The sequence below is a fragment of the Chiloscyllium plagiosum genome, unplaced genomic scaffold (assembly GCF_037043375.1).
Source record: "Chiloscyllium plagiosum isolate Xiang-an unplaced genomic scaffold, Cpla_swu_hap1 HiC_scaffold_4, whole genome shotgun sequence".
In the NCBI taxonomy this organism is placed as follows: domain Eukaryota; kingdom Metazoa; phylum Chordata; class Chondrichthyes; order Orectolobiformes; family Hemiscylliidae; genus Chiloscyllium; species Chiloscyllium plagiosum.
The window spans coordinates 131,242,288-131,269,752 of NW_028270142.1; the positions used below are offsets into that span (position 1 = coordinate 131,242,288).

Below are 27,465 nucleotides of genomic sequence, written 5' to 3' on the forward strand. Positions count from 1 at the left end.
AAGTCTAGCTTCCAACATCACATCTGTTCTGACACCAAAATTGTCTGTTTCCACCCCTGCATATCTGCTGAACCCCTTATTCATGACATTGTCTGGCTTTGACCATTTTCATGCTCTTTGCCCAGCTTCTGTTAAATCATGTCCAAACTTCTGCGTTATCCTCACTCTCATCAGGTCCTGTCCACTTATCTCCTTTGTGCTTGCTAACTTATATTGGCATCTGGTTTGTTCTCAGCTTTGAATTCTCCTATTTCAGATCATTCCCTGCTTCTATCCGTTTAAGCTCCTCCAACCGCAAATACCCACCTTCTTCAAATTATTACCTTTTACACGTCCCTGATTTGAAACTGGCAATCATACCGTAAGCTCTATAATTCTCTTCCCAAAATGTTTGCTTCTGTACCTCTAAGCTGCTCCTTAAAATCCACCTTACTGACAAATTTTGGTTACTTTATCTCCATGCTTAGCTCTGTTAGATTCTGGTTAACACTGCCGTTAAATGCCTTAAGACATTTTGCCAAGTTAAAAAGGCATAAATTGTTGATGTAAAATGGAGGAAAAATTGCAGGGTATTTTTACATTTGAAATTTTATAGGGGAGGTCAATCCATATTTCTGCTACCACAGCAACTAAAAGCTGTCTTCAGTCAATTAAGAGACAAGAACATTTTGTTATATTGTGTTTATCTTTTCTTTTCTAGGAGTGGGCGTTTTTCTTGTGAGCCTGCTAATGGTTTAACTTCGTTATTAGAACCACCGAAGGGACCGGGTTTTGGAATTCAAACAGGCCTTTAACCAGTTACATTCATCTACAAGATCAGTTGTGTATTGAACTTGTATAGTTCTCATTGTGTATACAGTGCAAATGTATATAAAAGTTTCCATTCCATCATAAAGCGTGAATCTATTGGTTTTTAAATAATGCCGATTTTAAGTAAGTTTATTTTCCTGTTCACATTCATACCACAGAGTTTAGTCCACCAAGTTTTCCCTTCTAGGACAGTTTATTTCAATCTGTTTGGCAGCAACTATTTCATAATAATGTCCCAAATTAAATATTTCTTCCTGCATAAATAGAGTCATAGAGATGTACAGCACAGAATCAGAGCTAAAAAATGTGTTGCTGGAAAAGCGCAGCAGGTCAGGCAGCATCCAAGGAGCAGGAGAATCGACGTTTCCGGCATAAGCCCTTCTTCAGGAATGAGGAAGGTGTGCCAAGCAGGCTAAGATAAAAAGTAGGGAGGAATCAGAGCCTTCAGTCCAACTCGTCTATGCTGACCAGATACTCTTAAGTGGTTGTAATTGAGCCAAGCTGTACCACTTCCTCTGGCAGCTCATTCCATACATGCACCACTGTTGTATGTTGCCCTTTAAGTCCCTTTTAAATCTTTCCCCTCTATTCTCTCTCCTTTTCTGATTTAAAGCATTTAGTTTAAACAGTTAAGTGATGTCTTGAAAAGTGGCCATGTTATAGAGGTGGTGGTGCTGGATGTTTTAAAATGCATAAAGATGGATAAATCCCTGGGACTTGATCAGGTGTATCAGAAAGCTTTGAGAAGCTAGGGAAGCGATTGCTGTGCCCCTTGCCGAGATGTTTGTATTATCGATAGCTATGGGTGAGGTGCCGGAAGACTGAATGGTGGCTAATGTTGTGCCTTTATTTTTAAAAAGTGGTAATAAAATGCGAGGCAACTGTAGACAGGTGAGCTAGATGTCAGTGATGGTCACGTTGGAGGGGATTCTGAGAGGATTTATATGCATTTGGAAAGGCAAGGACTGATCAGGGATAGTCAGTATGGGTTTATGTGGGGAAACGGTGTCTCAATAACCTGATTTGAGTTTTTTTGAAAAAGTGACAAAGATTGTTGAAGGCAGAACAACGGACATTGTCTACATGGACTTCAACAAGGCATTTGACAAGGTTCTGCATGTTAGACTGGTTAGCAAGGTTCAATCACATGGAATGCAGGGAGCACTAGACATTTGGATACCATGAAGATAGGAGACAGAGGATGGTGATGGAGACCTGCGATCAGCAGTGTACTGCAAGGATTGGTGCTAGATCCACTGCTTTGTCATCTGTATTCACAGCCAAATCATTTATAAAAGAGGAATAGTTAGCAGGTTTGCAGAGGACACCAAAAGTGGTGGTTTACTGGACTGTGGAGTTTACCTCAGGCCAACAGGATCTTCATCAAATGGGCTGATGGGCCAAGGCGTGGTAGATGGAGTTTAATTTAGATAAATGTGAGTTGTTGCATTTTTTGGTAAGACCAATCAGGATAGGACTTATGCTAGAGTCCTGGGGAGTGTTGCTGAACAAAACAACCTTGGAGCGCAGGTTCATAATTCCTTGAAGGTGGATTTGTTAGTAGACAGGGTAGTGAAGGCAGTGTTTGATATGCTTGCCTTTATTGATCAGTGCATAGAGTATAGGAGTTGGGCCATCATTCTGGACATACAGAACAAACAACAGGACGGTGAACCTAACAACAAAGACGGCATACTCAAACTACTGGACCTGTGCCTCACAACACATTTCACATTCAACAACCAAATTTATGAACAAATCAACGGTACACCCATGGGCTCATCCATCTCTGGACTCATAGCAGAAGTGGTAATGCAAAGGTTAGAACAAACAGTCTTACCGCAAATTCAACCCAAACTCTGGGTCAGATATGTGGATGACACCTTTGTAATCATTAAAAACACAGAAAGAGAGAACACACACTGGATCATCAACGCCACACTCACAGGAATCCGATTCACTAGAGAGGAAGAAAAGGACCCAACTCCCATTCCTAGACGTGATGGTACAGAGAACACCTAATGGAGAATTCACTACAAAGGTATACAGGAAAGCCACACACACAGACTATGTCCTGAACTACGAAAGCAACCACCCCAACACACACAAAAGAAGTTGCATCAAGACACTATTCAAAAGGGCCACAACACACTGCAGTACACCAGAACTGCAAAGAGAGGAAGAAGAACACCTATACAATGTATTCACCAAAAATGGATACCTGCGCAATTTCATCAATAGCTGCCTAAGGGAAAGACAACAGAACGAGGACATGCCGCAACCCAAAGGACTAGCCACACTACCATACATCAAGAGCATTTCCGAACTGACAGCCAGACTACTGCGACCACTCTGATTCCTAACAGCACACAAACCAACAGCCACTCAGACAACTCACCAGAACGAAGGACCCGATACCCAGCGTGAGCAAAACCAATGTAGTGTACAAAATCCCATGCAAGGACTGCACAAAACACTACATAGAACAAACAGGAAGACAGCTAACGATCCGCGTCCATGAACACCAACTAGCCACGAAACGACACGACCAGCTATCCTTAGTAGCCACACACGCAGATGACAAGCAACAGGAGTTCAACTGGGACAACACTACTATTATAGGACAAGCCAAACTGAGAACAGCCAGGGAATTCCTAGAGCCATGGCACTCATCCACAGATTCAATCAATAAGCACATCGACCTGGACCCAATATACCAACCACTGCTAAATCTTTTGATGGAGTGCTTGAATCCATGCATGAATGAAGGTACACAGGAAGAAAATCAGATGTGCAGCACAGAAACAGACTCAACTTATCCATGCTGACCAAGTATCCTACATTAGTCTAGTCCTAGGTGCTAGCATTTGGCCCACAGGTGTTCAAAGTTTGTAAGACTGGAACTCACAACTGGAAGCGGCAGAGACAAACCACTATAAATGCCGGAGGAAAGATCACAGAAGCGCTTCACAGGAGGCTCCCAAGCACTGAGGATGTCACAACACAAATTCTCAGCTCGGCGAACAGAACCACAACAACGAGCACCAGAGCTACAAATCTTCTTACAAACTTTGAACACCTATGGGCCAAATGTTAGCACCTAGGACTAGACTAATGTAGGATACTTGGTCAGCATGGATAAGTTGAGTCTGTTTCTGTGCTGCACATCCGATTTTCTTCCTGTGTACCTTCATTCATGCATGGATTCAAGCACTCCATCAAAAGATTTAGCAGCTTCCTGACATTAGTATACATGTAGCTACTTTTGGGACTCACATTTGGATTCAGGAGGAAATGATTTCTATTCTTTGTTTAAACAATTATTGGACAAAAGTTGGATGAATGGGAGAAGGAAGGCAGCTCGGTTTAGTCTATATCCCTGCCTATGCATTTGTTTAAAACAAAATGGAATGATAAAAATGGATTAGGCAAAAGTGAGTACTGCAGATGCTGGAGTTTAGAGTCGAGATTAGAGTGGTGCTGGAAAAGCACAGCAGGTCAGGCAGCATCCGAGGAGCAGGAAAATTGACATTTCGGGCAAAAGCCCTTCATCAGGGATGAAGGTAGGGAGTCTCCAGGGTGGAGAATGTAGCGAAGAGTACAATAGGTGGATGGAGGTGGGGATGAAGGTGATAGGTCAGAGAGGAGGGTGGGTAGGAAGATTTGGCAGGTAGGACAGGTCATGATGGTGCTGAGCTGGAAGGTTGGAACTGGGGTAAGGTGGGGGGAGGGGAAAATGAGGAAACTGGTGAAGTCCATATTGATGCCCTTGGGTTGAACTGTTCCGAGGCGGATGATGAGGTGTTCTTCCTCCAGGCGTCGGGTGGTGAGGGAGTGGCGGTGGAGGAGGCCAAGGATCTGCATGTCCTCGGCAGAGAGGGAGGGGGAGTTGATTGGTGTGGGTGTCACAGAAATGTTCCCTAAAGCGCTCTGCTAGAAGGTGTTCAGTCTCCCTAATGTAAAGGAGACCACATCGGGAGCAACGGATACAATAAATGACATTGGTGGATGTGCAAGTGAAACTTTGATGGATGTGGAAGGCTCTTCTGGGGCCAAGGATGGAGGTGAGGGGGCAGGTATGGGCACAGGTTTCACAATTCCTGCGGTGGCAGGGGAAGGTGCCAGGAGGGAAGAGTGGATTGTTGGGGTGTGTGGACCAGACCAGGTAGTCATGGAGGGACTGGTCTTTGCGGAAAGGGGTGGGGAGAGAAATATATCCCTGGTGGTGGGGTCAGTTTGGAAGTGGCAGAAATGTTGGAGGATGATACTGGTATTCAGAAACAGTGTGGGCACACTTTCATGGCCAATCCATCTCACCTATCATTTTTTGGACTGTGGGAGGAATCCAGAGCATGGGGAGAATGTCAGTATGGAGTTTGCACAGCTGCCCAAGAATGGAATATAACTGGGTCCCTGCACTGAGAGGCAGCACTGCTAACTACTGAGCCACTCTACTGTATACCCTTGTTAACTGCAATGTCAGTTGAAGATAACTATCTGCTAATCATGGAAGTACAGACGAGCCATTACTTAGTTTAATGGCAGAATGTTTGAGGTGTAGGAGTTTGATCTACTCCATGATAATGACCCAGAATATTAGTCAAGTGGAATCTATAGCATGTAACTTGGAAATGGTGCTCAGCTCAGCGCACACGTCACATTCACACTGACCAGCAGCACATCGCCACTGCGACAGTAGCCCATTAATGTCTGATGGAAAAATCTGTTACAGGACAGTTAAATCCACAATGGCTTTGATAGAAATGCAGTCTTCACGTGAGTAATTGTTCTTGCTGTCCAGTTTGCTAAGTGGGCAGCCAATAGCAATGTTCATCTTGGTGACTGGTCTCCAGAAAGAGGAGAAACTGATGTCTGATCTGAAACCATCAATAATGTGCTCACAGTTAGTCTCCATCAGCAACAGAGTCACTTTTATATAAAATTCCTAGAACACCCTCCCCATTGTTCTGGAGGAATATCTTTGTTATTTTTGCCCCCCTGGGAAAATATGGGCATCACTGATTAGTTAGTACTTATTGCCCATCCCTAATTAGCTTTGAACCACTGTACCTGTTAGGGAGCTAATTCCAGGATTTTAAATGAGCGACATTAAATTTCCAGCTCAGGATGGTGAGCGACTTGGGCGGGCATGTACAGGTGGTAGTGCTTCCCTATATCTTCTAATAATATCTTTCGAACTTCGAGTGGTCACAGGTATGAAAGATTTGGTCAATTTGTGCATTACATCTTGTAGATAGTACACAGTGGTGATGGAGGGAGTGGATATTGTTCAAGAAGGTAACTCACCACCTTCTACCACTGTTATGAATGAGCAACAAAGTACTGAGACTTAGCCCAGTTTTTATTTTAGAGAATGGAATATCACTGACAAAGTGCTATATCTTGAGCACCACTTTGAACTTCTATACTTTCCACATAAAGTATATAAAAATGTTACTTATTTAGATTGAATCCAACAGCTGGCAGACCCAGCTAATGTTGAGTTGTGAAACAACCAACAGCTGTTATGTATTGGTTCTATTTCCACTGCATACTTTATTTTCAAATTTTCAGTGTAACTGACTAATAATCCAGTAAATAGCTTCACAGCACTAACTGTTTAAGAATCTTAATTCAACATAAAAGTGAAAAGTAATAAAATTTAGTTAAAATGTAACCTTATTAACACCTTTAATGACCTTGTTGGATCTGGCGTTGATGACTTCAACTCCACAATATCCTAACTGCTTCTCAAAATGGCCCAGCAAGCGATGACTCAGCACATCACCATGGTAACACAGGATTACTAATAAATTCTGGCCTTGTGCATGAGCTGCATGTCCCGAGAAAAAGAAAGACCAAGGTAGACAACTAAAATATTTGCCAATATTTATTAGAGGCAAAAATCACATAGTCAAATTCAAAATAACCTATAATATTTTTCTGCTATCAATATTCTCATTAATGTCTAATGTGTCCAGAAGAGGGTAGAGTTGAAAATCATTTTCCCAAATATTTTCTATGAAATAACATCCTAAAAATAAAGATATTCAAATAATAACTGGAACTAAACTATGTGACAGGAAATGTAGATGTACCAGATGGCAATAAACTTCTAATTAATTATCTAACTCTAATTTAAAAATGTGATGCAAATCATGAATGCAAAGATTTTATCCAGTAATCTTGTGCTCAGATTTGTGACCTACTACTCAAAAGAATGCAAGTATTAAACATATGGGCACAGGAATTATAAAAGGAAATAAAGGAGAAAACGGTCTTCAAATCACACCAATCTAATACTTTATAAAAAGGATGTAAAGGAGAAGAGTTATGAATTTAGTCCATTTTAATTAAGTGAATGCTTCTTCATTTAACTACTATTGCTTTAACTGGCAAAAAAAAATTGTTTTCACAATTCAAGATGGAAATTTGAGGTATACCACTTTTTAAAAAGAGAGTGAATAGATACAGAAAAACAGCCCATCCGTAAGGAAAATTATCCACCCTAGCATCATTCCTCTTTAAAAATACTTGCATTGTCAACAAATCTTCCCCATTTTACAACTTAAGAGTACCTGTCAGTTTTAGAATGGAAAAAGCCAAAGTGTTAATTTCCATTAATCATAATTGCCTGATTTTGTACTGTTATTAAACTCAGAATTTGAATATTTAACCACTTTTTCAACGCACCCTGACACACACACACAGGTTCCTTTGCTCCTGTACCCCTTATTATTGCTTCTTTTTCCTCCTACCAAAAATCACTCACTTCACTTGTTCCACAAATCAATTTACTTTCAACTTTACCATTGTATTCCTCAGTTCAGAGGTGTATAAGCAGTATAGTTTGAAATTGTGCCCTGTACATTCAAGTCTAGGCCAGAAAGCATGGATCCTAACGTGGGTTTCCATCCTGAAGTTTACTGTTATCTGTCATTCATGCTGCTACTGTCCCTTTCAGTGCGTGGACTTCAACTTTCTGACTTTTGGGGTGGTGTGAGGAAAGGATGTGTGCGCGCACGCGTGGTGGGGGGCACTGTGCTGTCAAGAACTGAAAATCAAGAAAATGTGGGAAGAACTAGAAACTTCTTGTTTTCCTATTAGATTCTGAAAATCCCACAAATACAAACTAACCTGTAGTGTACATAATTTGGAATCATGTTGTCCAGCACTTTCAGATGAAAATAAGTTTCCAAGTTAAACCAATGAACTATAGAAAAAAAAAAATCACTCGGAGTCAACTCTTGTAATCTAATTAAAATAGCATCTTTCATGGCTCCCAGTGAAGTTAGTAAAGCATTGTCTATCTGCTTGAGGACATGTAGCCTACAGAACAGCTTCCATAACTTTTTAAACACTACATTATAATGAAACTCAAGCTGTTTGTCAAGATCATGTCAACTATTAAATCCATTTTGATTCTAATGTAACTGGAAGCATATTAAACAGCTTTTTATTTTTGAATTGCCAACATTAACAGCATCATTTTGGTCTCAAAATAACTAGAGTTATCACACTTACTTGGAGTACCATATTTAAAACGAAAGTTACATAAACACTTGCAATCCAAAAAAATACATATTCTTATTTACCATCTTTTGAAATGTAGCAAGTCAAACTCCCTATCCATAGAAGTATCTGTAACACTCAAGACTTGCGGAGTTCAGGGTGACTCACTGTCACTTTGAAGGTGAATTAGAGATTAACAATAAACACCTGCCTTGCCAGTGACATTACCTCTCAGGAATTAATTTTAATAAAGGCCTATGAAAGATAATATGGAGAGCATTCAAAATTCATTAAAGCATATCAGTGGTAACAAGGGCCAATGCAGTTTTGCTCTATTTATTTATAGCTAGAGCTGTCTTTTGGTTAGACAAAAGGATAGCTCAACAGCCTTTAAGTACACATAGAGGACGTTGGAAAGAGAGGGAGTAGAACATACGTCACTAAGTGGATTAACATTACAGTTGCACAAAAAGTGGAATGCTATTACGCAAATACATAGTGTGTAGTTTATAAAATTAAATTCAGCTGGAGGAACATTAGAAATGCTGTTCTAGAACTCTAGATTACTTAGGCTACAGAAAGGACAACTGGTATAAAATCAGATCACAACTTTGTAAAAAAAAAAGTCTGAGAGGAACTGTGACCCAAAGGCTTTGGAAGTTCAGCAATGACCTCTAAAATGGGAAAATGTGAAACAAAATATTAACACTAATATCCTGCATAGTATATTGTACACAATTCAAACTAAAATTGTAGATGGAGGTTAGTTTTCTTAAAAGTAAATGTTTATGGTGTAATAGCCAAACTAAATGTAAGCATTTACAGCATGTACAGACACTAAAGAAATTAATTAAATATTACGCATTCCTTTCTGTTATCTCTCACTGTCACATCATGTGGTATGGGTCTGCAGGCACAAGCAATTCTTAATTTTTTTTTGCTTTACAAACGTTTTTAAAAAAACTGAATAGTGTAAAAGGCTTAAGAATGGGCTCAAGCAGTATGGTGGCAAGTGTCCTGACCTCTAAGCCAGGAGTATTGGGTTCAAGTCACAGCTAATGCAAAGGTATGCGATAACATTTCTAAAAAGGTTGATTAAAATCTGGGCCCTCCTTGCATTTCATAAAGTTTAGATGCCATTTTAGCTCAGCAAGTGGGCTACCAATTTTCCTTTACTATGAACTGCAAATGAAATAACTGGCTCTATTTGGTATGCTCTCAGTTATGGCAGTTAAAACAAATTAAGAAAAATGAAGACATCAATGCAACACTAGTTATGCATTTTTTCCTTCTATGCCTCCTTGTATTAGTGTAACAATGTGATTGCAAAGTTTCATTTAGGTCATTTACAACTCAGGAAGCCGCTGTAAAGGAGTACTATTTTAAAAATACATTTCAGTTCTAACTATTACGACTTCACGTATTTACCTGTCATGCAGTCAGCATACCAGACAAAACTGGCTATCCCATAGTCTGAAGCATTCTCCTCATATTCCATTCCTATTCCTCATCCCCACCAACCTTTCATAATATGTTGTTTTCAAAATGGCCCCAAACCTTTTACTAGCACTACCTGATCTAACAAATACTTGTCCAAAATGTTTTAGGATTCAATTCAAACAGGCACTCTATTTTTAAAAAAGTGGTTCTAAACAAAATGGGTACTCAAGCTGGAGGAAAACAGTGTTCCACAATAATCAGTGTTTTTGTGAGCACTGAGGTTATCCCTCAGTCTCCAGCGGGTCATGGAAAACATTTCCAGCCTGTTCAGCCTCTCCCTGTAGCTCAAACCCTCCAATCCTAGCAACATCCTTGTAAATATTTTCTGAATCTAGTTTCACTATTTCCTATAATAGGAAGACCAGAATTGAATGGAGTATTGGCCTAACCAATATCCTGGACAGCTGCAACATGACCTCCCAACTCCTATAGTCAGTGCACTGATCAATGAAGGCAAGCGTGTCAAATGCCTTAGTCACCACCTATGACTCCATCTTCAAGGAAGTATACAAATTCACCCAAGGTCTCCATTTGGCAACACTTCCTATGACCTTACCGTTAAGTGTGTAATTCCTGCCCTGATATGAATTACCAAAATGCAACACCTCACATTTATCTAAATTAAACTCCACCTACCACCCATCTATTAAGGTCCCATTGTACTCTGAGATAACCTTCACTGTCGACTACACCAATTTTGGTGTCATTTGCAAACTTAGTAAGCATCTCTCCTATATTCACATCCAAATCATGACAAAAACTAGAGGACCCAGTACCGATTTGGGTAGCACACCACCCTCCAAAACAAAACCCTCCACCATCCTCTGTCTCCTACCTTCAAGCCAATTGGCTAGCTTCCCCTGGAATCAATGGGATTGTAGCTTACTAATTAGTCCACCATGCAGAACCTTGTCAAACAAATTAAGTCCATACATCTACTGTTCTGTGTCCATACATCTACTTCCTCAATCTTCAAAAAAGAACCGCAGATCAAGTAGTGGAGACACTGTTTCCCATGCATAAAGCCATGTTCCTTATCCCTGATCAGTCTTGCTTTTCCAAACACAAGTCTTGTCCCTCAGAATCCCCTCCAACAACTTACTCATCACTGACATCAGGCTCACCAGTCTAGTGTGCCCTGGCTTTTCCTTACTACTTTTCTTAAATAATGGCACTACATTAGCCACCCTCCAGCACTGTGATTAGCAATGATATAAATATCTTAGCAAGGTGCCCGAGCTTCCCATAAAATTCTGGGATACACCTATCAGGTCCCAAGGATCTTAAGTATACTCCTGCTACCCTTTTATTCCTCTAGGGATTCACTCAATCCCAGCTACCTGTATGTAACAGGTTTCTTGACCAGGGCCTCAATTTGTCTAGTCATCCAACATTCCCTACACCTACCCTTTGCCCTTTGCACTAACTGGAACATACAGCCTCTTAACTGTCGTTATCTCATTTTTGAAGGCCTCCCACTTTCCAACTAAGTCTTACCTAATAATATCAAAATTTACTCTAATTTAGAACTTTAGCTATTAGATCAGTTCTATCCTTTTTCATAATTCTATTAGTTTTAAAATAGTTATGATCACTGACCCCAAAGTCCTCTCCCACTGTCACCTCAATCACTGCCATGCCTCATTTCCCAAGATGTCAGGTTTTGCTCGTTCTTTAGTAGGTTCACCCACATACTGAATAAGGAAATTTTCTTGTATACACTTAATTCCTCTCCATCCAAGCCCTTTACACAATGGAAGTCTCAGTCTATCTTTGGAAAGTTAAGATCCCCTACCATTACAATCCATTATTCTTATATGTCTGAGATCTCCTTACACATTTGCTTCTCAATTTCCCAGTGACTATTAGGGCTCCTATCCCAATAAGGTTACAATCCCTTTCTTATTTCTCAATTCCACCAATATAACTTCACTGGACGTTCTCCCAGGAATATCCTAAGTACAGCCGTAATGTTATCCTTAACTATAAGTGCCACTCTCCCATGTCTCTTGTCCCCCTTGCTATCACTACCCATCCTATAGCATCTATACCCTGGAATGTTATACTGCTGGTCCTGCCCGTCCCCGAGTTCAGGAGCGTGGTGCTGGAAAAGCACAGGTCAGGCAGCATCCAAGGAGCAGAATTTGATATTTCAGACATGACCGTTCATCAGGAAATGAAATTTTCCTGCTGCCTGACCTGCTGTGCTTTTCCAAGGCCACACACTCGACTCTGATCTCTAGCATCTGCAGTCCTCACTTCTTCCATGTCCTAACTTTACTTGTCATGCCTCTTGCTTTGAAATAAATTGTTAAATTTAATTTAATCAGTCTTACTTCATTGTCTGCCTTGACTATTTAACTTGCTAGTCTGTTCTACTGTACTAGCCTCAGACTTACTTCTTCTATCTGTCTCATTGGGTCACCTTCCCTCCCAATAGTTTAAAGTCTCCGAAGGAGCACTTTCAAATGTGTCCATCATGATGTTGGACCCCTTCCAATTCAGATGCAACCCATCCTTATTATACAGGACACTTCTACCCAGAAGAACAAAGAAAATTTACATCCCTGGAACAGACCCTTCGGCCCTCCAAGCCTGAGCCGATCCAAATGTACTGTCTAAACTTGCCGGTCAATTCCTAAGCATTTGTATCCCTCTGCTCCCTACCCACTCCGATTCAGTATGTAGATGTACCTACTAGAGAAGGTGCAAAACTTGACCTACTCTTGGGAAATAAGACAAGGCAGTGGGGAAGCACTTTGGGGCCAACGACCATAATTCTATTTGTTTTAAAATAGTGATGGAAAAGGATAGACCAGATCTAAAAGCTGAAGTTCTAAATTGGAGAAAGGCCAATTTTGACGGTATTAGGAAAGAAATTTCGAAAGCTGATTGGAGGCAGAAGTTCGCAGGTAAAGGGACGGCTGGAAAATGGGAAGCCTTCAGAAATGAGATTATGAGAATCCAGAGAAAGTATATTCCTGTTAGGGTGAAAGGGAACGCTGGTAGGTATAGGGAATGCTGGATGATTAAAGAAAGTGAGGGTTTGGTTAAGAAAAAGAAGGAAGCATATGTCAGGTATAGACAGGATAGATTGAGTGAATCCTCAGAAGAGTATAAAGGCAGTAGGAGTATACTTAAAAGGGAAATCAGGAGGGCAAAACGGGGACATGAGACAGCTTTGGCAAATAGAATTAAGGAGAATCCAAACGGTTTTTACAAATACATTAAAGGACAAAAGGGTAACTAGGGAGAGAATAGGGGCCCTCAAAGATCAGCAAGGTGGCTTTTGTGTGGAGCCACAGAAATGGGGGAGATACTAAATGAATATTTTGCTTCAGTATTTACTGTGGAAAAGGATATGGAAGATATAGACTGTAGGGAAATAGATGGTGACATCTTACAAAATGTCCATATTACAGAGGAGGAAGTGCTGGATGTCTTGAAACAGTTAAAGGTGGATAAATCCCCAGGACCTGATCAGGTGTACTTTAGAACTCTGTGGGAAGCTAGAGAAGTGATTGCTGGGCCTCTTGCTGAGATATTTGTATCATTGATAGTCATAGGTGAGGTGCCGTGAGACTGGAGGTTGGCAAACGTGGTGCCACTGTTTAAGAAGGGTGGTAAAGACAAGCCAGGGAACTATAGACCGGTGAGCCTGACGTCGGTGATGGGCAAGTTGTTGGAGGGAATCCTGAGGGACAGGATGTACATGTATTTGGAAAGGCAAGGACTGATTAGGGATAGTCAACATGACATTGTGAGACATGATTTCTCACGCACAAACTTGATTGAGTTTTTTGAATACGTAACAAAGAAGATTGAGTGCAGCGCAATAGATGTGATCTTTATGGACTTCAGTAAGGTGTTCAACAAGGTTCCCCATGGGAGACTAGTTAGCAAGGTTAGATCTCATGGAATACAGGGAGAACTAGCCATTTGGATACAGAACTGGCTCAAAGGTAGAAGTGGTGGTGGAGGGTTGTTTTTCAGCCTCGAGGCCTGTGACCAGTGGAGTGCCACAAGGATCAGTGCTGGGTCCTCTACTTTTTGTCATTTACATAAATGATTTGGATGCGAGCATAAGAGGTACAGTTTGTAAGTTTTCAGATGACACTAAAACTGGAGGTGTAGTGGACAGCAAAGAGGGTTACCTCCGATTACAACAGGATCTGGACCAGATGGGCCAATGGGCTGAGAAGTGGCAGATGGAGTTTAATTCAGAAATGAGAGGTGCTGCATTTTGGGAAAGCAAATCTTAGCAGGACTTATACACTTAATGGTAAGGTCCTAGGGAGTGTTGCTGAACAAAGAGACCCCTTGGAGTGCAGGTTCATAGCTCCTTGAAAGTGGAGTCACAGGTAGATAGGATAGTGAAGGCGGCGTTTGGTATGCTTTCCTTTATTGGTCAGAGTATTGAGTACAGGAGTTAGGAGGTCATGTACAGGACATTGGTTAGGCCACTGTTGGAATATGGTGTACAATTCTGGTCTACTTCCTATCGGAAAGATGTTGTGAAACTTGAAAGGGTTCAGAAAAGATTTACAAGGATGTTGCCAGGGTTGGAGGATTTGAGCTATAGGGAGAGGCTGAACAAGCCGGGGCTGTTTTCCCTGGAGCGTCGGAGGCTGAGGGGTGATCTTATAGAGATTTACAAAATTATGAGGGGCATGGATAGGATAAATAGACAAAATCTTTTCCCTGGGGACGGGGAGTCCAGAACTAGAGGGCATAGATTTAGGGTGAGAGGGGAAAGATATAGAAGAGACCTAAGGGGCAACTTTTTCATGCAGAGGGTGGTACGTGTATGGAATGAGCTGCCAGAGGATGTGGTGGAGGCTGGTACAATTGCAACATTTAAGAGGCATTTGGATGGGTATATGAATAAGAAGGGTTTGGAGGGATATAGGCTGGGTGCTGGCAGATGGGACTATCTGGTCGGCATGGACAGGTTGGACCGAAGGGTCTGTTTGCATGCTGTACATCTGACTCTATTCATGCATTTGTCCAAACGCATCTTAAATAAATCTACCATGCCTGCCTCTACCACCTCTGCTGGCAACGCGTTCCAAATGCCCACCACCCTCCGAAGTACTTACCACATGTATCCCCCTTAAATTTCCACCTCTCACCTTGAAAGCGTGACCTCTTGTTATTGAATCCTTCACTTTGGGAAAAAGCTTGTCTCTATCCACCCTCTCTGTACCCTTAATGATTTTGTAAACTTCAAATCAGGTACCCCCTCAACCTCCTTTTTTCTAATGAAAATAAACTTAACCTCCTCAAAATTCCATACCAGGCAACATCCTCGTAAACCTTCTCTGCACTCTCTCCAAAGCGTCCAAATCCTTCTGGTAATGCAGCGTCCAGAACTGTACACAGAGATCTTAATGATCTAACAATGTAAATCCCTGCCCCAGCTCCTCAGCCATATATTCATCTGTCCTGTCCTATTTCTACTCACTAGCACATGGCACCTTGAGTAATCCAGATGTTACTACACACAAGCACCTACTTTAACTTTCTGCCCAATTTTCTATATACTCTCTGCAGAACCTTGTCCCTTTTTCTACATCATTGATACCAACGTGTACAACCTCTGCTGGTCACACTACCATTTGAAAATATTCTGCACCCTCAGACAGCCTTGACCCTGGCACCCGTGGGTGTAACAATTCTGATGTCTGTCAGCTGCAGAAACATCTGTCTGTGCTTAATTCCAACCCTAATATCACCAAATTTACAAATGACAGCTGTGAGGAGGATGCAAAGATACTTCAACTTGATTTGAAAAAGTTGAAAAAGTGGACAAATGCATGGCAGATGCAGTATGATGCATGCAGCACAAACAAGGCAGATTATCTAAATGGTGTTAGATTGGGAAAGGTCAAATGAGACTTCTGTTAACTTGTACACTAGTACCTGAAAATAAGCACACAGGTGCAGGTGTTAAAGGCAGTAAATGGTATACAGTAGCATATATGCAGTTGCAGTAAAACATAAAGGTGAGACTACACTGGAGTAGTGTATTTAGTTCTGGTCTCCATATGTCAGGAGGGGTGTTCTGGCTATGAAGGAAGTGCAATGAAGTATTCCAGATTGACATACATGAAGTGGGAGAAAACATGGCATAAAAACCAGCAGAGACTTGTGGGGCCAAATGGCATGTTTCTACCCAAATGCAAACCATTGTGTATAATATTGTTTAAGAAATAAAACTACTCAGCTTATTGCTTTTAAAAGATGCAGCTGCTTAGAAATCACTAGCTGTAAGTTTAAAAAAATTGAACAATTTAAATCTGCAATTCAAAGCACAGGTTTTCAATGCTGACAAGTAGCATTTGTTTTATTATTAGCTTAATGGTTAACATCTCACTATCATTAAAAGTGCATCATGCAGATAAAAGTGAAAGTGGGAAGCCCAGTACAACATTTTAATAGGAATGGATGAAACAGCTAAATTTACACAAGCTGTGACAAACAAGTTGAGCATTAGATCAAGATGATCACTAAAAATGGATTCTAGCAGAATGTTTAAAATTGGTTGTGAAAGCAATCAGTGATGTCTATTCCTGATCTTGTTTTCTATGCCACTGTTCAAAAAAGGCTTTAATTTACAATTTGATTTTGCTATACAAGTTTTGTAAGAAGTCAGAACAACATCCTAAGTCTTGTTCCCATCATTAGCATTATTTGATATCAATACAGAATGGAACCAAACTGAAAATCTCATCCAATTCTCAGTTTTTAAATAAAAAGATTAAGTCAATAATAGCATAAGCTAAAATTAGTTTAGTGCAGGGTGTGGTGGGGGAAAACAGGACAGATGAATAATGTCTTGATCAGTTTGAACAATCCTACAGAAAGTATATGAACACAAAGAGGGAGGAAAGGATTTAGCTTGATAAATTTATTCTCAGTAAGGAATAGCATGTTAACCCTCACTGTTCAGACTTTAATAATAGTTAATTGATACCAAGCTATTCCTTATCAAAGTGATTTGCCTTTAGGAGATTTTGGAAACTACTGTACTTCCAAAACACTAAGACAAGAAAAACATCCAAGCCATTTTAAAAAATTTCAAATGTGTTGATTTTTAAAAAACATCCTTTGGTACTAAATGCTTTGCATAGCCACTTTGAAGGATATTGTTTTATGACCAAAATAAAACATACTAAAAACATTTTAATTAAAAAGAAGCCATTCCACTTTTCAAATAGCTCAAATCGTACAAGATATTTTCACTTAGCAGCTGCCTCGCTATTATCCCTATGTAGAAATAACAAGATAATTTAGTCTTTCACTTCAGTGAATTTAACATTTTCAGATTACAAGACCAAATAGTTGATTTTATTGATTGCATTGAATTTTGTACTAATCATAAAGAGGTAAATTGAAATTGCCAGAACAAAATTTTTTTTTACAAACACCCAGAAAAGAAAATGATAGCATTTTGGACATTTGATCAGGGCTAGAGATATTTATCCAGAAGGGCAAACTGGAAGGCAGCAAAAGAGTTGACTTTGATGTACTGTAGTTCGAAGACCGCTGTCTCAATTTTTTCAGTCGAACTACTGTGAATGTGCGAGGTTGGTGTAAAATGCGGATATTCGACGAGTCAACAATTGAACATTAACTATTTTTCCTTTCTTCTGGCGGACATTTTAAAAAGTGAATGTTTAAAATTCAATACAAATTAAATTGAAAAAGACAAATTCAGTGAATACAGATTTCTCCACTGAAAACTCAATGGAATTATATAAATCGTTCAAAGGATTTTCGATACTGCAAACATTATCGATCAGTTAAACCCCAAATACTAAATTGAAAACTCACAAACAATGTTCATATTAAATGAACAATTTATTAAGCACCTCAAAAGCATACAGTATTCACCAACAGGATATTAAAAATGACAAGGCCACATTACATGTTGAGAAGTCGACAGTCGCGGGGCACATTTTAAACAAAACATTCGGTTCAACTGAAAGGTCTAATGAAACTAGAACTGTTTCTCTACCCACGCGCGATGCGTGGCTTCCTGACTTCTTCGAGCATTCTGTTATTATTTCGGGGGAAGGGGACTAAGTGAAGGAAAAACCGCCGGTATGGACTAGATAGATCGGAGCACTTCGACTACATTTCATCATTCGCTTTTCGGAGTTTTCCCCATTACGGACGTACCCCTAAAAATGATCTGAATAATTAACAAATGTCTACACACAACTAAAATTCACCCTTTTAAGTCTTGCGTAAAGGATTGCGACCCCGTCTTCCAGAGAGAGCATAACACTCTACTCCAGACATTTCAGGACCTTCAAATGTACAGAGTCCTTGACATCCAAATAGTAACACACCTCCTACGCACAATGTTCCCAGACATACAGCCGCCAAGATTTACCATTCCTCTGCCAATACTTCTCTGCCACACAAATCTCAAACTCTCATGTTTATCCATAGCTAAGCATATCGCCACAACTGAGCCACTACGCTAAAATGAAAAAAAAATGGTAGATTTAGTTGGAGGATGAATGCCCACCATCTCCCGGCCAGGAAGAAATCAAATCAAGGTCAAGTCGGTCCAACCTATACGCCTCCCTTGAGTAGCCACTACTTCCTACTTTTCGAGCATTCACTAGCTTCCAACTGCCCATTCCCCCCAACTCCTGCCACGCCTGCGCGTCACAAACAACTCGCGCCTCCAGCCTACATTATCCTGCCCAGTCTCTCGCTCCCCTCACCCACCACACCGAAAGTTTCACTGCGCCTGCGCCAACCCTCCCTCCATCACACAGAAACGGTGCAAACCGAGGCGTTCCCGGGGCCTGCGCCAGCCTTTTCTCCCCTCCCCCACCGAAACTACTCAGAGCGCCTGCGTTAACCCTTCCCCCAACTTTGCGATCGCCCCCACACACAGCTATCTAACAGAAGCAATAAGGGCGCCTGCGCGAATTCTTCCTTTTTTCCCCCTCCCCCACCACCCACACACAACGAAAGTGCTCACAGCGCCCGGAGGCAACCCATCCCCCTCCACCCCTCATCTCAGTCATCGACAGCAAACCATTCCCTCCGCAAACAGCTGCTGCATGCTCCAGCGCCTGCGTGCCATTTCTCGAGCAGCCATAAGCTTTCTCCCAAATAAGAAAAATACTGCACCAGCTTCGTCCACCACAATATCGCCTCAAATTATTTATTACAGATCACCCCCCCCCCCCACCACTATCGACACCAACGAAATTCAGTGCTTTAAAAATTTTACCAACCTCTCCTTTTAATTAATTGAGCGAAACGAAAGTAACATGGGGGGGGGGGGGGAGGAGGGTTGGGCAGGTTTAAAAAAACACTGCGAGACTTTTCACGCGAATTTTCTACAAGATCGACGCAACTACAAGTTGTTCTTTCACTCACTGCAGAGAGCCCCAGGTTTTTCTAGAACATTCCAGTCTGTTCGGAGACGTTACGTCACGGGATTGTGAAGCGTCGCCAGTGGATGCCGGGAACGAGAGCCGGAGCTGTCGTTAATTCTCCAACTGAGGGATCTAGACACGGGGAGGAGGGGGCGGGTGGGTGAGAAACATACCCATCGCTAACTTGCCTTAGAGAATCGAACCGATATTTATCTACACGTACATTTGTACAAAGCGGACGATCCTTGTTTTTCAAAAAGAAATTATAAACCGCCGAAAGGGCCGGGCCGAGCTCCGGAAACGGACCAATCGGCGGACCCGTAACAAAAGTCTTCGGCTGGCGGGTCACGTGAGGGGGCTTCGCCCAATCGGGGGAAACGTTGGGCCCGCGGAAAGTCAAAGGCCGTCCCGGAGATGGAACCTTATCAAAGGTCTCGCCGTTTATAATTTCTCTCTTTATGGTATTAATATGTGTATGTATTATCACTTATTTTTAAAAGCAACACAACGGTACAGCGAGCGTCTTGCTTTCCCGGTGGGTGTACAGAGGTTTTGTTCTAAAAAGAATTCCTTCCCTTCCCCGCCCCCCCCCCCCCTTCCCTCTCCGGTCCAGCAATTTTCAACGCGTTTCTTCCTACGTACCTCCGAGAAGGTAAAAGGCCGACCCAGTGAATTGATGTATGTTTTAACGGGAACGCTTTTCATGAAAGCGCAGGCCCGCGACAGTAATCGGTTTATAACGTGTTGTGAATGAAATAAGAAGGCGTGTGAGAGCCTGTCCTACTCTTTTGGTCCAAGCCGTCCATCTGCGTCCTTTTCACTTTTCTTTGGTGAGGGTGTGTGGCCAAACCTGTTCCGAATGTTTTTGTTTTAATTTTTTTTTGTTTTGTTTGATTCCAATACTCCCACACCCTCTTCCTGCAGTCTCCCTCACGATTCTGGAGTAAATGTTTGCGCAGAAAACAACTGTATGAGGATGACTGCAGGGAAACGTTTTTTCTTAATTTGCTGCTGCCTGTGAGTGTTTTTGATGCTGTTGAACGGATTGGTTTTGTGTTGAAGGAAAGCGGTGTTCTATCACTCATTTGAAAGAGAGCAGTTTCTCTTTGATGCTGTAGTTTTGAGGCACGGCAGTGGTGACGCGTCTTGTGCTGAATTAAAATGGCTTTATGCTTATAATGGCTTGGTGGTAAGTATTGTATGTGGGTTGACCGAATCCGTTTGGCAAATAATGTTAGTAATCTCATAATGATAGGCTGCTGCTGCAATCGGAGGAAGAAACTGAGACTGACCAACCATTTCATTAAGTGTAGGATGACCGAATCACAGGTTGGTTCAGGATCATTCGAGAAGGACAAAAGGGAAAGTAATTCAAATCTGTCGATAATTAGATGAAGGTTTTTAAAATAATGAGTGACTCTAAACACGTATTGAGTAAATAAGGGGTCTAGCGAATAGCGTTAATTCTGTAAATTTGATTACGATGAAGCAGTCTGGTAGTGCGAATTACAATTCTCTCGGGAATGCAGACATTTTAAAGCTTCGTAAATCGTGAATTTTGTGCGTGTGCGTCTGTGAAATCAGATTTGGTTCGCAGAGAGGATCGGGACCAGTTTAGTAAACAGGAAATGGTTTTGTGTTCCTTTTAAAGCTTTATTTATAGCGGCATAAAAGTGTTATGCGCAAAATTATGCTATTTCAATAAGACTAAAATGAGCTCTTGAAATGACATTATGTGGCTTAAAATGAGGGAATCGGAACACCACACACTGCAGACTCTTTACTGCCCCAATGACATTATTTTATCAGCTCTCCCCCGCCCCCAACACAAAATACGCAAGACACAAAGAAGAAAGCATTTTTGTACTTGGTCATTTACATAGAATGCAAATATGTTGGACATTGTTTCTTGCCAGATGCATTTTCATTTCTGTCTTTTAGAATAATGATCTCAAATGTTTCCAGGCTTTAGTCGTTGGTGTTTAAGATTTTTCTTCCTCAGCGATTTGGTGGAAAAATACTATTTGAAGTACCTTAAGTAGGAGCCAATCTCACTTTCCTTCGGCCTCGAATTTGAATTGTTTGGGTCATAAGTCAAAGGGTTTGATTTTTAAGCAGCTAAGTTTATTAGATGTGCTGAAGGGTGTTTTCTTAGTCTATTTTATGACATTCCTCAAACGTAGGAGAAATATGGCATTGAGGCCAGGTTTGCAAGGTTAAACAAAGTTTTCTGATTTTTTTTTAAAAGAAAATATATTACACCTGGCTGACACCCATGAGACTCACTTCTGCTGCAATAACCTAATTTTACCTCCACCTGCATTGTCAGTGCCAAAGCTGTTTCTATGCCTCACAAATAACTACCAGTCTGATGATTAATCTTGGATGAGTCATTGTTTTCTTCAACTAAATATTAGTGAAATTAAACAATGAACGTTGTGGTAAACCTGACCCGTATTTATAGATAATGTCACTGGGGTCGTGTACAAATGAAAAACAAATAACCTTATGTAGCCCTGAAGCTAAAATAGTTGACTGAGAACGGAAGAAGAAAACACTGGAAGAGATACTGTTGGGGACAGGTATAAAAATCAAAATCAGATTGACTGCACTCCTTCAATGAAAAGTGTTTTGCTGAATCATTAGATTGTTTGAGAGTTGAATTTCTTTGATTGATAAAACTGAATCTTTTTCTTTAGATTGTCACTACCACTTCTCTAACTTTAGCTCCATTAGTCTTATAAAATTAAATCTAGAATTACTATGTCCACCTGTTCTTTTAGTTGAACATTTACAGATCCGAGAGAGATGTTTCAGTCCATTTCCCATGCTGACTCCACTTGAAAAACGAATTTACTGAATCCCGTGCTCTTTCCAGCTGCTGCGTTATCTGCCTTTGGCCCCACCTCTTCCTCATTGCAAATTCCTAGTCTGTAGTTTTCTCACCACAAGAATTGTGAATCCTCCCAATACTTTATTTCGAAACTTTACTGAGGTAAACTAATGGAACAATACCCATAGTGCTTATATTTATTTACATTTGAGTACAGATGGTCAATGACTGTCGACATGCTTACCAATAAAACAGAAAACCTGATTCATCAGATGAATAAAAGCATACTTAACCAAGATGGTGAAAAGGATTAGACTTTTAATAAATACTGATTGCATATGGTTTGCAAAGTTATTGAGCATTTTGTAGAATAATTGCAGGGAATAGAGAGCAACTTTGTCCAATTAAAAATAAATGTGCATTTAATGTTGAAGGTAAATTTTTGTTTCAGTTGGTGAGATTAAATTCAAAGTTCAGTTTTGAAGTTTTTTTTATGTTGTCTAACAACGTGTATTAGTTTTGGTTTCTTCAAAGAATTTTGTAATGTCGCTATCATTGATTCCTTCTATGTATGTCTTTGCAATAAGAGAGCCTTCAAAAATAATTCATTGGAATTTTATTCACCTCTAAGCGGAGAAAAATTAGTGTTTGCAGTACAAATCGTAAACAAACTCAGACTATCAATGTTGAATCTAGGATGAATGCATTTACATATTCTGTTTTTGCACTGCATTTTATCTCCTCAAGAAGTGGATGATAATTTAGAGCATGGAAAATTTCTCAGTATCTAAGGATACTGCCAGGTAGGAGTTGTTTCTTTCCACTATCAATAAGTCAGCCTTAAGTGATCAGCCTTGTTGCAAAAAGCGTGTTCACGTTTTCCATATCAGCACATTTTGTAGATTACCAGTTTGTGCGGTTGGTATTTAATTTAATTGTCAATCTACAATTGCTATTAATAGAATTAATGTGATACCTAAACCTCACATTGGACTCTTTAAAATTAAGATTTCTCATCTTTCTACATTTTCTTTGTAAACGTTAAATTACTTTTTATAAGATAATGTGCTTGAGGGACACAGTATTACATGTCACTCTAAACATTTAATATTGAAATAATTTAGAAAGATAATGCTACAGTATTGTTTTCTTGTGGCATTATAGAAAGAGGAAATATATTTGCCATGCAAAAAATAAGGTAGAGAAACCTTGGATAGATTCTGAAAAGGGTGATAAGGATAACACACAAAAAAAACCTGTGTTTTGGGTGTTAAAATAAATGGACCAATAACTTAGGAAATGAATAGAAAACCCAAGATATGCAAATGGTCTACTTAACAGAAGAATCAATTTGTATTTTAAACTCTGATAAGTCTACCATTTTGTGAAGGGTCAGGCTAAGTAGACAATGTAATTTCCAACTTGCTTGCAGTCTGATCCAGTGCCTCAAGTAGCATGGTATAATGGATGCTCTTGGCTTAGTCATGTCTATCAATCTATTTAATCCAGTCATTATACAAGGTAGATGGGAAACGGATGGGGGAATAATACATACAAAGGAAACCAGATACTGTATAATGTTATGTTTCTCTTCAGAGAAAATCCGCTTTATAAATACTTGCATAGCATACAAGCATATTTGATTTTGAATGATTTGGAGACACTGGTGTTGGACTGGGGTGTACAAAGTTAAAAATCACACACCAGGTTATAGTCCAACAGGTTTATTTGGAAGCACTAGCTTTCGGAGCGCTGCTCCTTCATCAGGTGATTGTGGAGTATAAGACGTAAGACACAAAATTTATAGCAAAAGTTTATAGTGTGATGTAACTGAAATTATATATTGAAAAAGATCGGATTGTTTGTTAAATCTCTCATCTTTTTAGAATGACCATGTTGGTTTCAGTTTTTTCATATGTAAATTGCAAAACTTTTTTTTTCCTCAAGTACACTTTAACAATTGATTCGATTAGATTCCCCTACAGTGTGGAAACAGGCCCTTTGGCCTAACAAGTCCACACTGACCCCTTTCCCTCTGACTAATGCATCTAACATTATGGGCTATTTAGCATGGCCAATTCACCTGACCTGCACATCTTTGGACTGTTAGAGGAAACCCACGCAGACAAGGGGAGAATGTGCAAACTCTATACAGACAATTGCCCGAGGCTGGAAGCAAACCTGGTTCCCTGACGCTGTGAAGCAGCAGTGCCAACCACTGAGCCACCGTGCTGCCCAGTTGGTATCATGTCAGCCCAGATAAGGTATTGAAGATGTTAACCCCGCCACCATGCACACACAAACTTATAAGTTTGTGGGGTGATTTTGTACTTGCAGAAATACATTTTACTTTGCTCAGAAACTGCATAAATCCATTAAGATTCTGTAAATCAGTTTTTTAAGGTTAGAATCACTCTGACCATTGTGGCACAGATGGCCTCATAGGGAGTTAACACCTTCAATACCTTATCTGGGCTGACATAGCACCAATTGTTAAAGTGCACTTGAGGATATACCTTTTTTAAAAAAAAATTGCAATTTACGTATGAAAGAACTGGAATCAACATGGTCATTCTAAAAGATGGGAGACTTAACAAGCAATCCAGGTCATTTTCAATATATAATTTCAGTTACATCACACTGAAAACATTTGCTATAAATTCTGTGTCTTAGAATCTTATTCTCCACAATCACCTGATGAAGGAGCAGCGCTCGGAAAGCTAGTACTTCAAAATAAACCTGTTGGACTATAACCTGGTGTTGTGATTTTTAACTTTATTTTGAATGCCACGCGATCATGTTTGGGTCGAATGGCTGCCCTCTTTTGAAAGGCATTCAAACACCTGCTTCATAAATATCTGGTTGCGTTTCATTTTAATAATACGCCTAGATTTTCAAGCAAAATGGGGGTCTTCAGATTTGTCGTGTGCATTGTCTTGGTGTCATCACTTTCAATTGACATAATTTCTGTAACTCTTTTATGCCAGACGAAGTACATCTCTAATACTTTGAGAGGTTTGTGATTTCTATGGCTGCCCTTGCCAGGCTCGAGGAATAAAGATCAATTTTTTTAAAAGTAGAAACTTTTATTAGTATGGTAGTTTGTATGTTTTATATTTTCAAATATAGTTATAGTTCAGTAATGTTGATGTACTAGACGAGAATCAAAATTCAGATGATTTCTGACCTTGTCAAACACTTGTATACAGGTGGTTATCCTATAGCATGTATTCCTGCAACATGAATTGGTTGTAACACGATTGCCAAATTTAGGACGTTATTTATAAAACCACAAACTTACCTTGCCTGTTTTGGCTGTGACACAACTCGGGGCCCAGTAGTTTAAATGGTGCTGGTAATGCATGATTTTCTTATAAAGCAAGATCGCATATGAGAGCTGGCTTTATAACAGAACTGCCTGTATTTGTTTTTCATATGGGACTCTGGATAGCAACCAAACCATGTGTTTCAGCCCCCCCCCATCCTCTATTACCCTACTGAAATCTATTTTCTCTGCAACTTTTAGATCTCTTCTGGAACATGCTAAAACACTATGATGAGCACTGTATTGGAAAAGGGCTCTAGTTAGTTCTGCACGTTTTCTTTGTGTTTTATTGATGATTCCTTCTCCTCCCTTACCATTTTGCCAGAGAAAGAATTGCACTGTTAGTTATTAGGGTCTGACCACAAAATTTTAAGGGCAGTATTTTTTTCCCTGTGAGATGGCTAATTGTTTCCTTCCTGTTACAATTTTTTTTAAGTTGTGAAAATGGTGTGAACAGACAAGATACATGGTGCACAAGGCCAAAAAAGGGGGATAAAGTGAAAATGAAGATAGCTTACTAGATTACACTATGATCAAATGATACTTGTCATTGCCAGGTTAACTCAGCTAATATTGAGAATGGAGGGGCTGTTCTGAGAGGTTGAGTAGGTTGGGCCTGTGCTCATTGAAATGTAGAAGAATGAGAGAGAAATTTATTGAAGCATAAGATTCTTAGGAGGCTTGATAATGTAGGTGTGAAAAGATTGTTTCCCTTTGTGAGAGAGTCATACGTTTAAGACAGTGATGAAGAAGAATGTCTTCTCTGGAGTGTAGTAATTCTGTGGAATTCTTTACCATAGCAGGCTGCTGAGGCTAGATCATTAAGTATATCAAGGCTGCGACAGTTTCAGTCAGTAAGAGAATTCTGTGTGGGAAGAAAACAGGAGATATTCGAGCAGCCTGAAGGTTGAGAGAAAAGTAGCTCAAAATACATTTTGTAAATTTTAAGGTCAGGATTAGTTATTGTATGGTGAGCCTTTAATCAGTGTTGTTGATTGTCAGAAAAAAGTTTGCTAAAGTTGCCATACTTAACATGGGTATTGGCTAGCATTTACTTCCTATCACTAGTTACACTACAGATAATAGAATGCCTTCTTGTACAGTTGCTGTTCTCCTGGTGACACTGGGCCACTCTGCTGAGTGGGATGAAGAATTTTGACAGATGGGGATACTTGTCCAAAGTCTCAGATCTGATATGGTTGTGATGTTTGTATTGATTTTTCTTTGTTGTCCTTGGAGCTCTTGAGTTCAGGAGATGCTTTGCATAAACTCGCCAAGACTACTTTCAATGTCCTATGGGCATAATATGCTGGGTGTAGATACTCTAGCTTGGAGGTACTAATCAGGTAGATAGTATCAAATTAGTAGCTGGCCATACCCAGGCTAGTAAGAGTATTTATTCTCATTCCTGACTCCTGTCATGTCTGTATTGGACAGGGTTTAGGACCTTGTGGTGGATGGTTTATCGAGAGAAGTTTTCTTTAGCATTTATTTAGTTTGAATTGAATGTTAATTCCTAGTGTTAGAAGCCAGTAATGTTTTGTTTAGTTTTTTTTAAATCATTTGTGAGATGTGGGTGTTACCAGCTGGTCACTGTTTATTGCCTGTGTCTCTGGCTACCCTTGAAGGTGCTGTTCAGCTGCCCTCTTGAGCGGCTGCAAAAGGCTTTTATGCTATTTTATTAAATAATGGAGCAGGCTTCAGGGGCTGAATAGATTAGAGTGGTGCTGGAAAAACAGGTTAAGCAGCATCCGAGGAGCAGGAAAATCAAGTTTCAGACAAAAGCCTCCATTCCCGATGAAGGGCTTTTGCCTGAAATGTCGATTTTCCTGCTCCTTGGATGCTGCTTAACCTGTTTTTCCAGCACCACTCTAATCTATTCAGCCCCTGAAGCCTGAAGCCTGATCTGTGTTTTTCCAGAACCGCTCTAATCTAGACTCTGGTTTCCAGCATCTGCAGTCCTTGTTTTTACCTTCAGGGGATGAATATCCTACTCCTGTGCCTGTTTCGTATTGTCTGATGGACACTCTGACATCTAAGGGGGGAAGTGCCAGAAGACCTGTCCTCAGCACCAGTTG

General features: G+C 40.3%; 3 protein-coding genes across 8 annotated transcripts in view; 2 read left to right on the forward strand and 1 right to left on the reverse strand.

The window, feature by feature from the left end:
* ndufv2 (NADH:ubiquinone oxidoreductase core subunit V2) overlaps positions 1-895 on the forward strand; it is a 38,431-nt gene extending 37,536 nt beyond the window's left edge. For both annotated transcript variants that reach the window (XM_043687775.2, XM_087986696.1), the window contains exon 8: positions 701-895. In XM_043687775.2, coding sequence (XP_043543710.2) covers positions 701-794 — 94 coding nt within the window. In that variant the 3' untranslated portion in view covers positions 795-895. The remainder of the gene's footprint in view (positions 1-700) is intronic.
* acss2l (acyl-CoA synthetase short chain family member 2 like) overlaps positions 1-19,377 on the reverse strand; it is a 134,893-nt gene extending 115,516 nt beyond the window's left edge. The window contains exon 1 of the mRNA XM_087986695.1: positions 19,231-19,377. The gene's annotated coding sequence lies outside the window, so the exon portion shown is untranslated. The remainder of the gene's footprint in view (positions 1-19,230) is intronic.
* Positions 19,378-19,435: 58 nt separating this feature from the next.
* ankrd12 (ankyrin repeat domain 12) overlaps positions 19,436-27,465 on the forward strand; it is a 178,080-nt gene continuing 170,050 nt past the window's right edge. For 3 of the 5 annotated variants that reach the window (XM_087986687.1, XM_087986692.1, XM_087986693.1), the window contains exon 1: positions 19,436-19,660. The gene's annotated coding sequence lies outside the window, so the exon portion shown is untranslated. Of the gene's footprint in view, positions 19,765-27,465 lie in introns of all 5 variants that reach the window. The other 2 variants (XM_087986690.1, XM_087986688.1) reach the window with 2 other exon arrangements.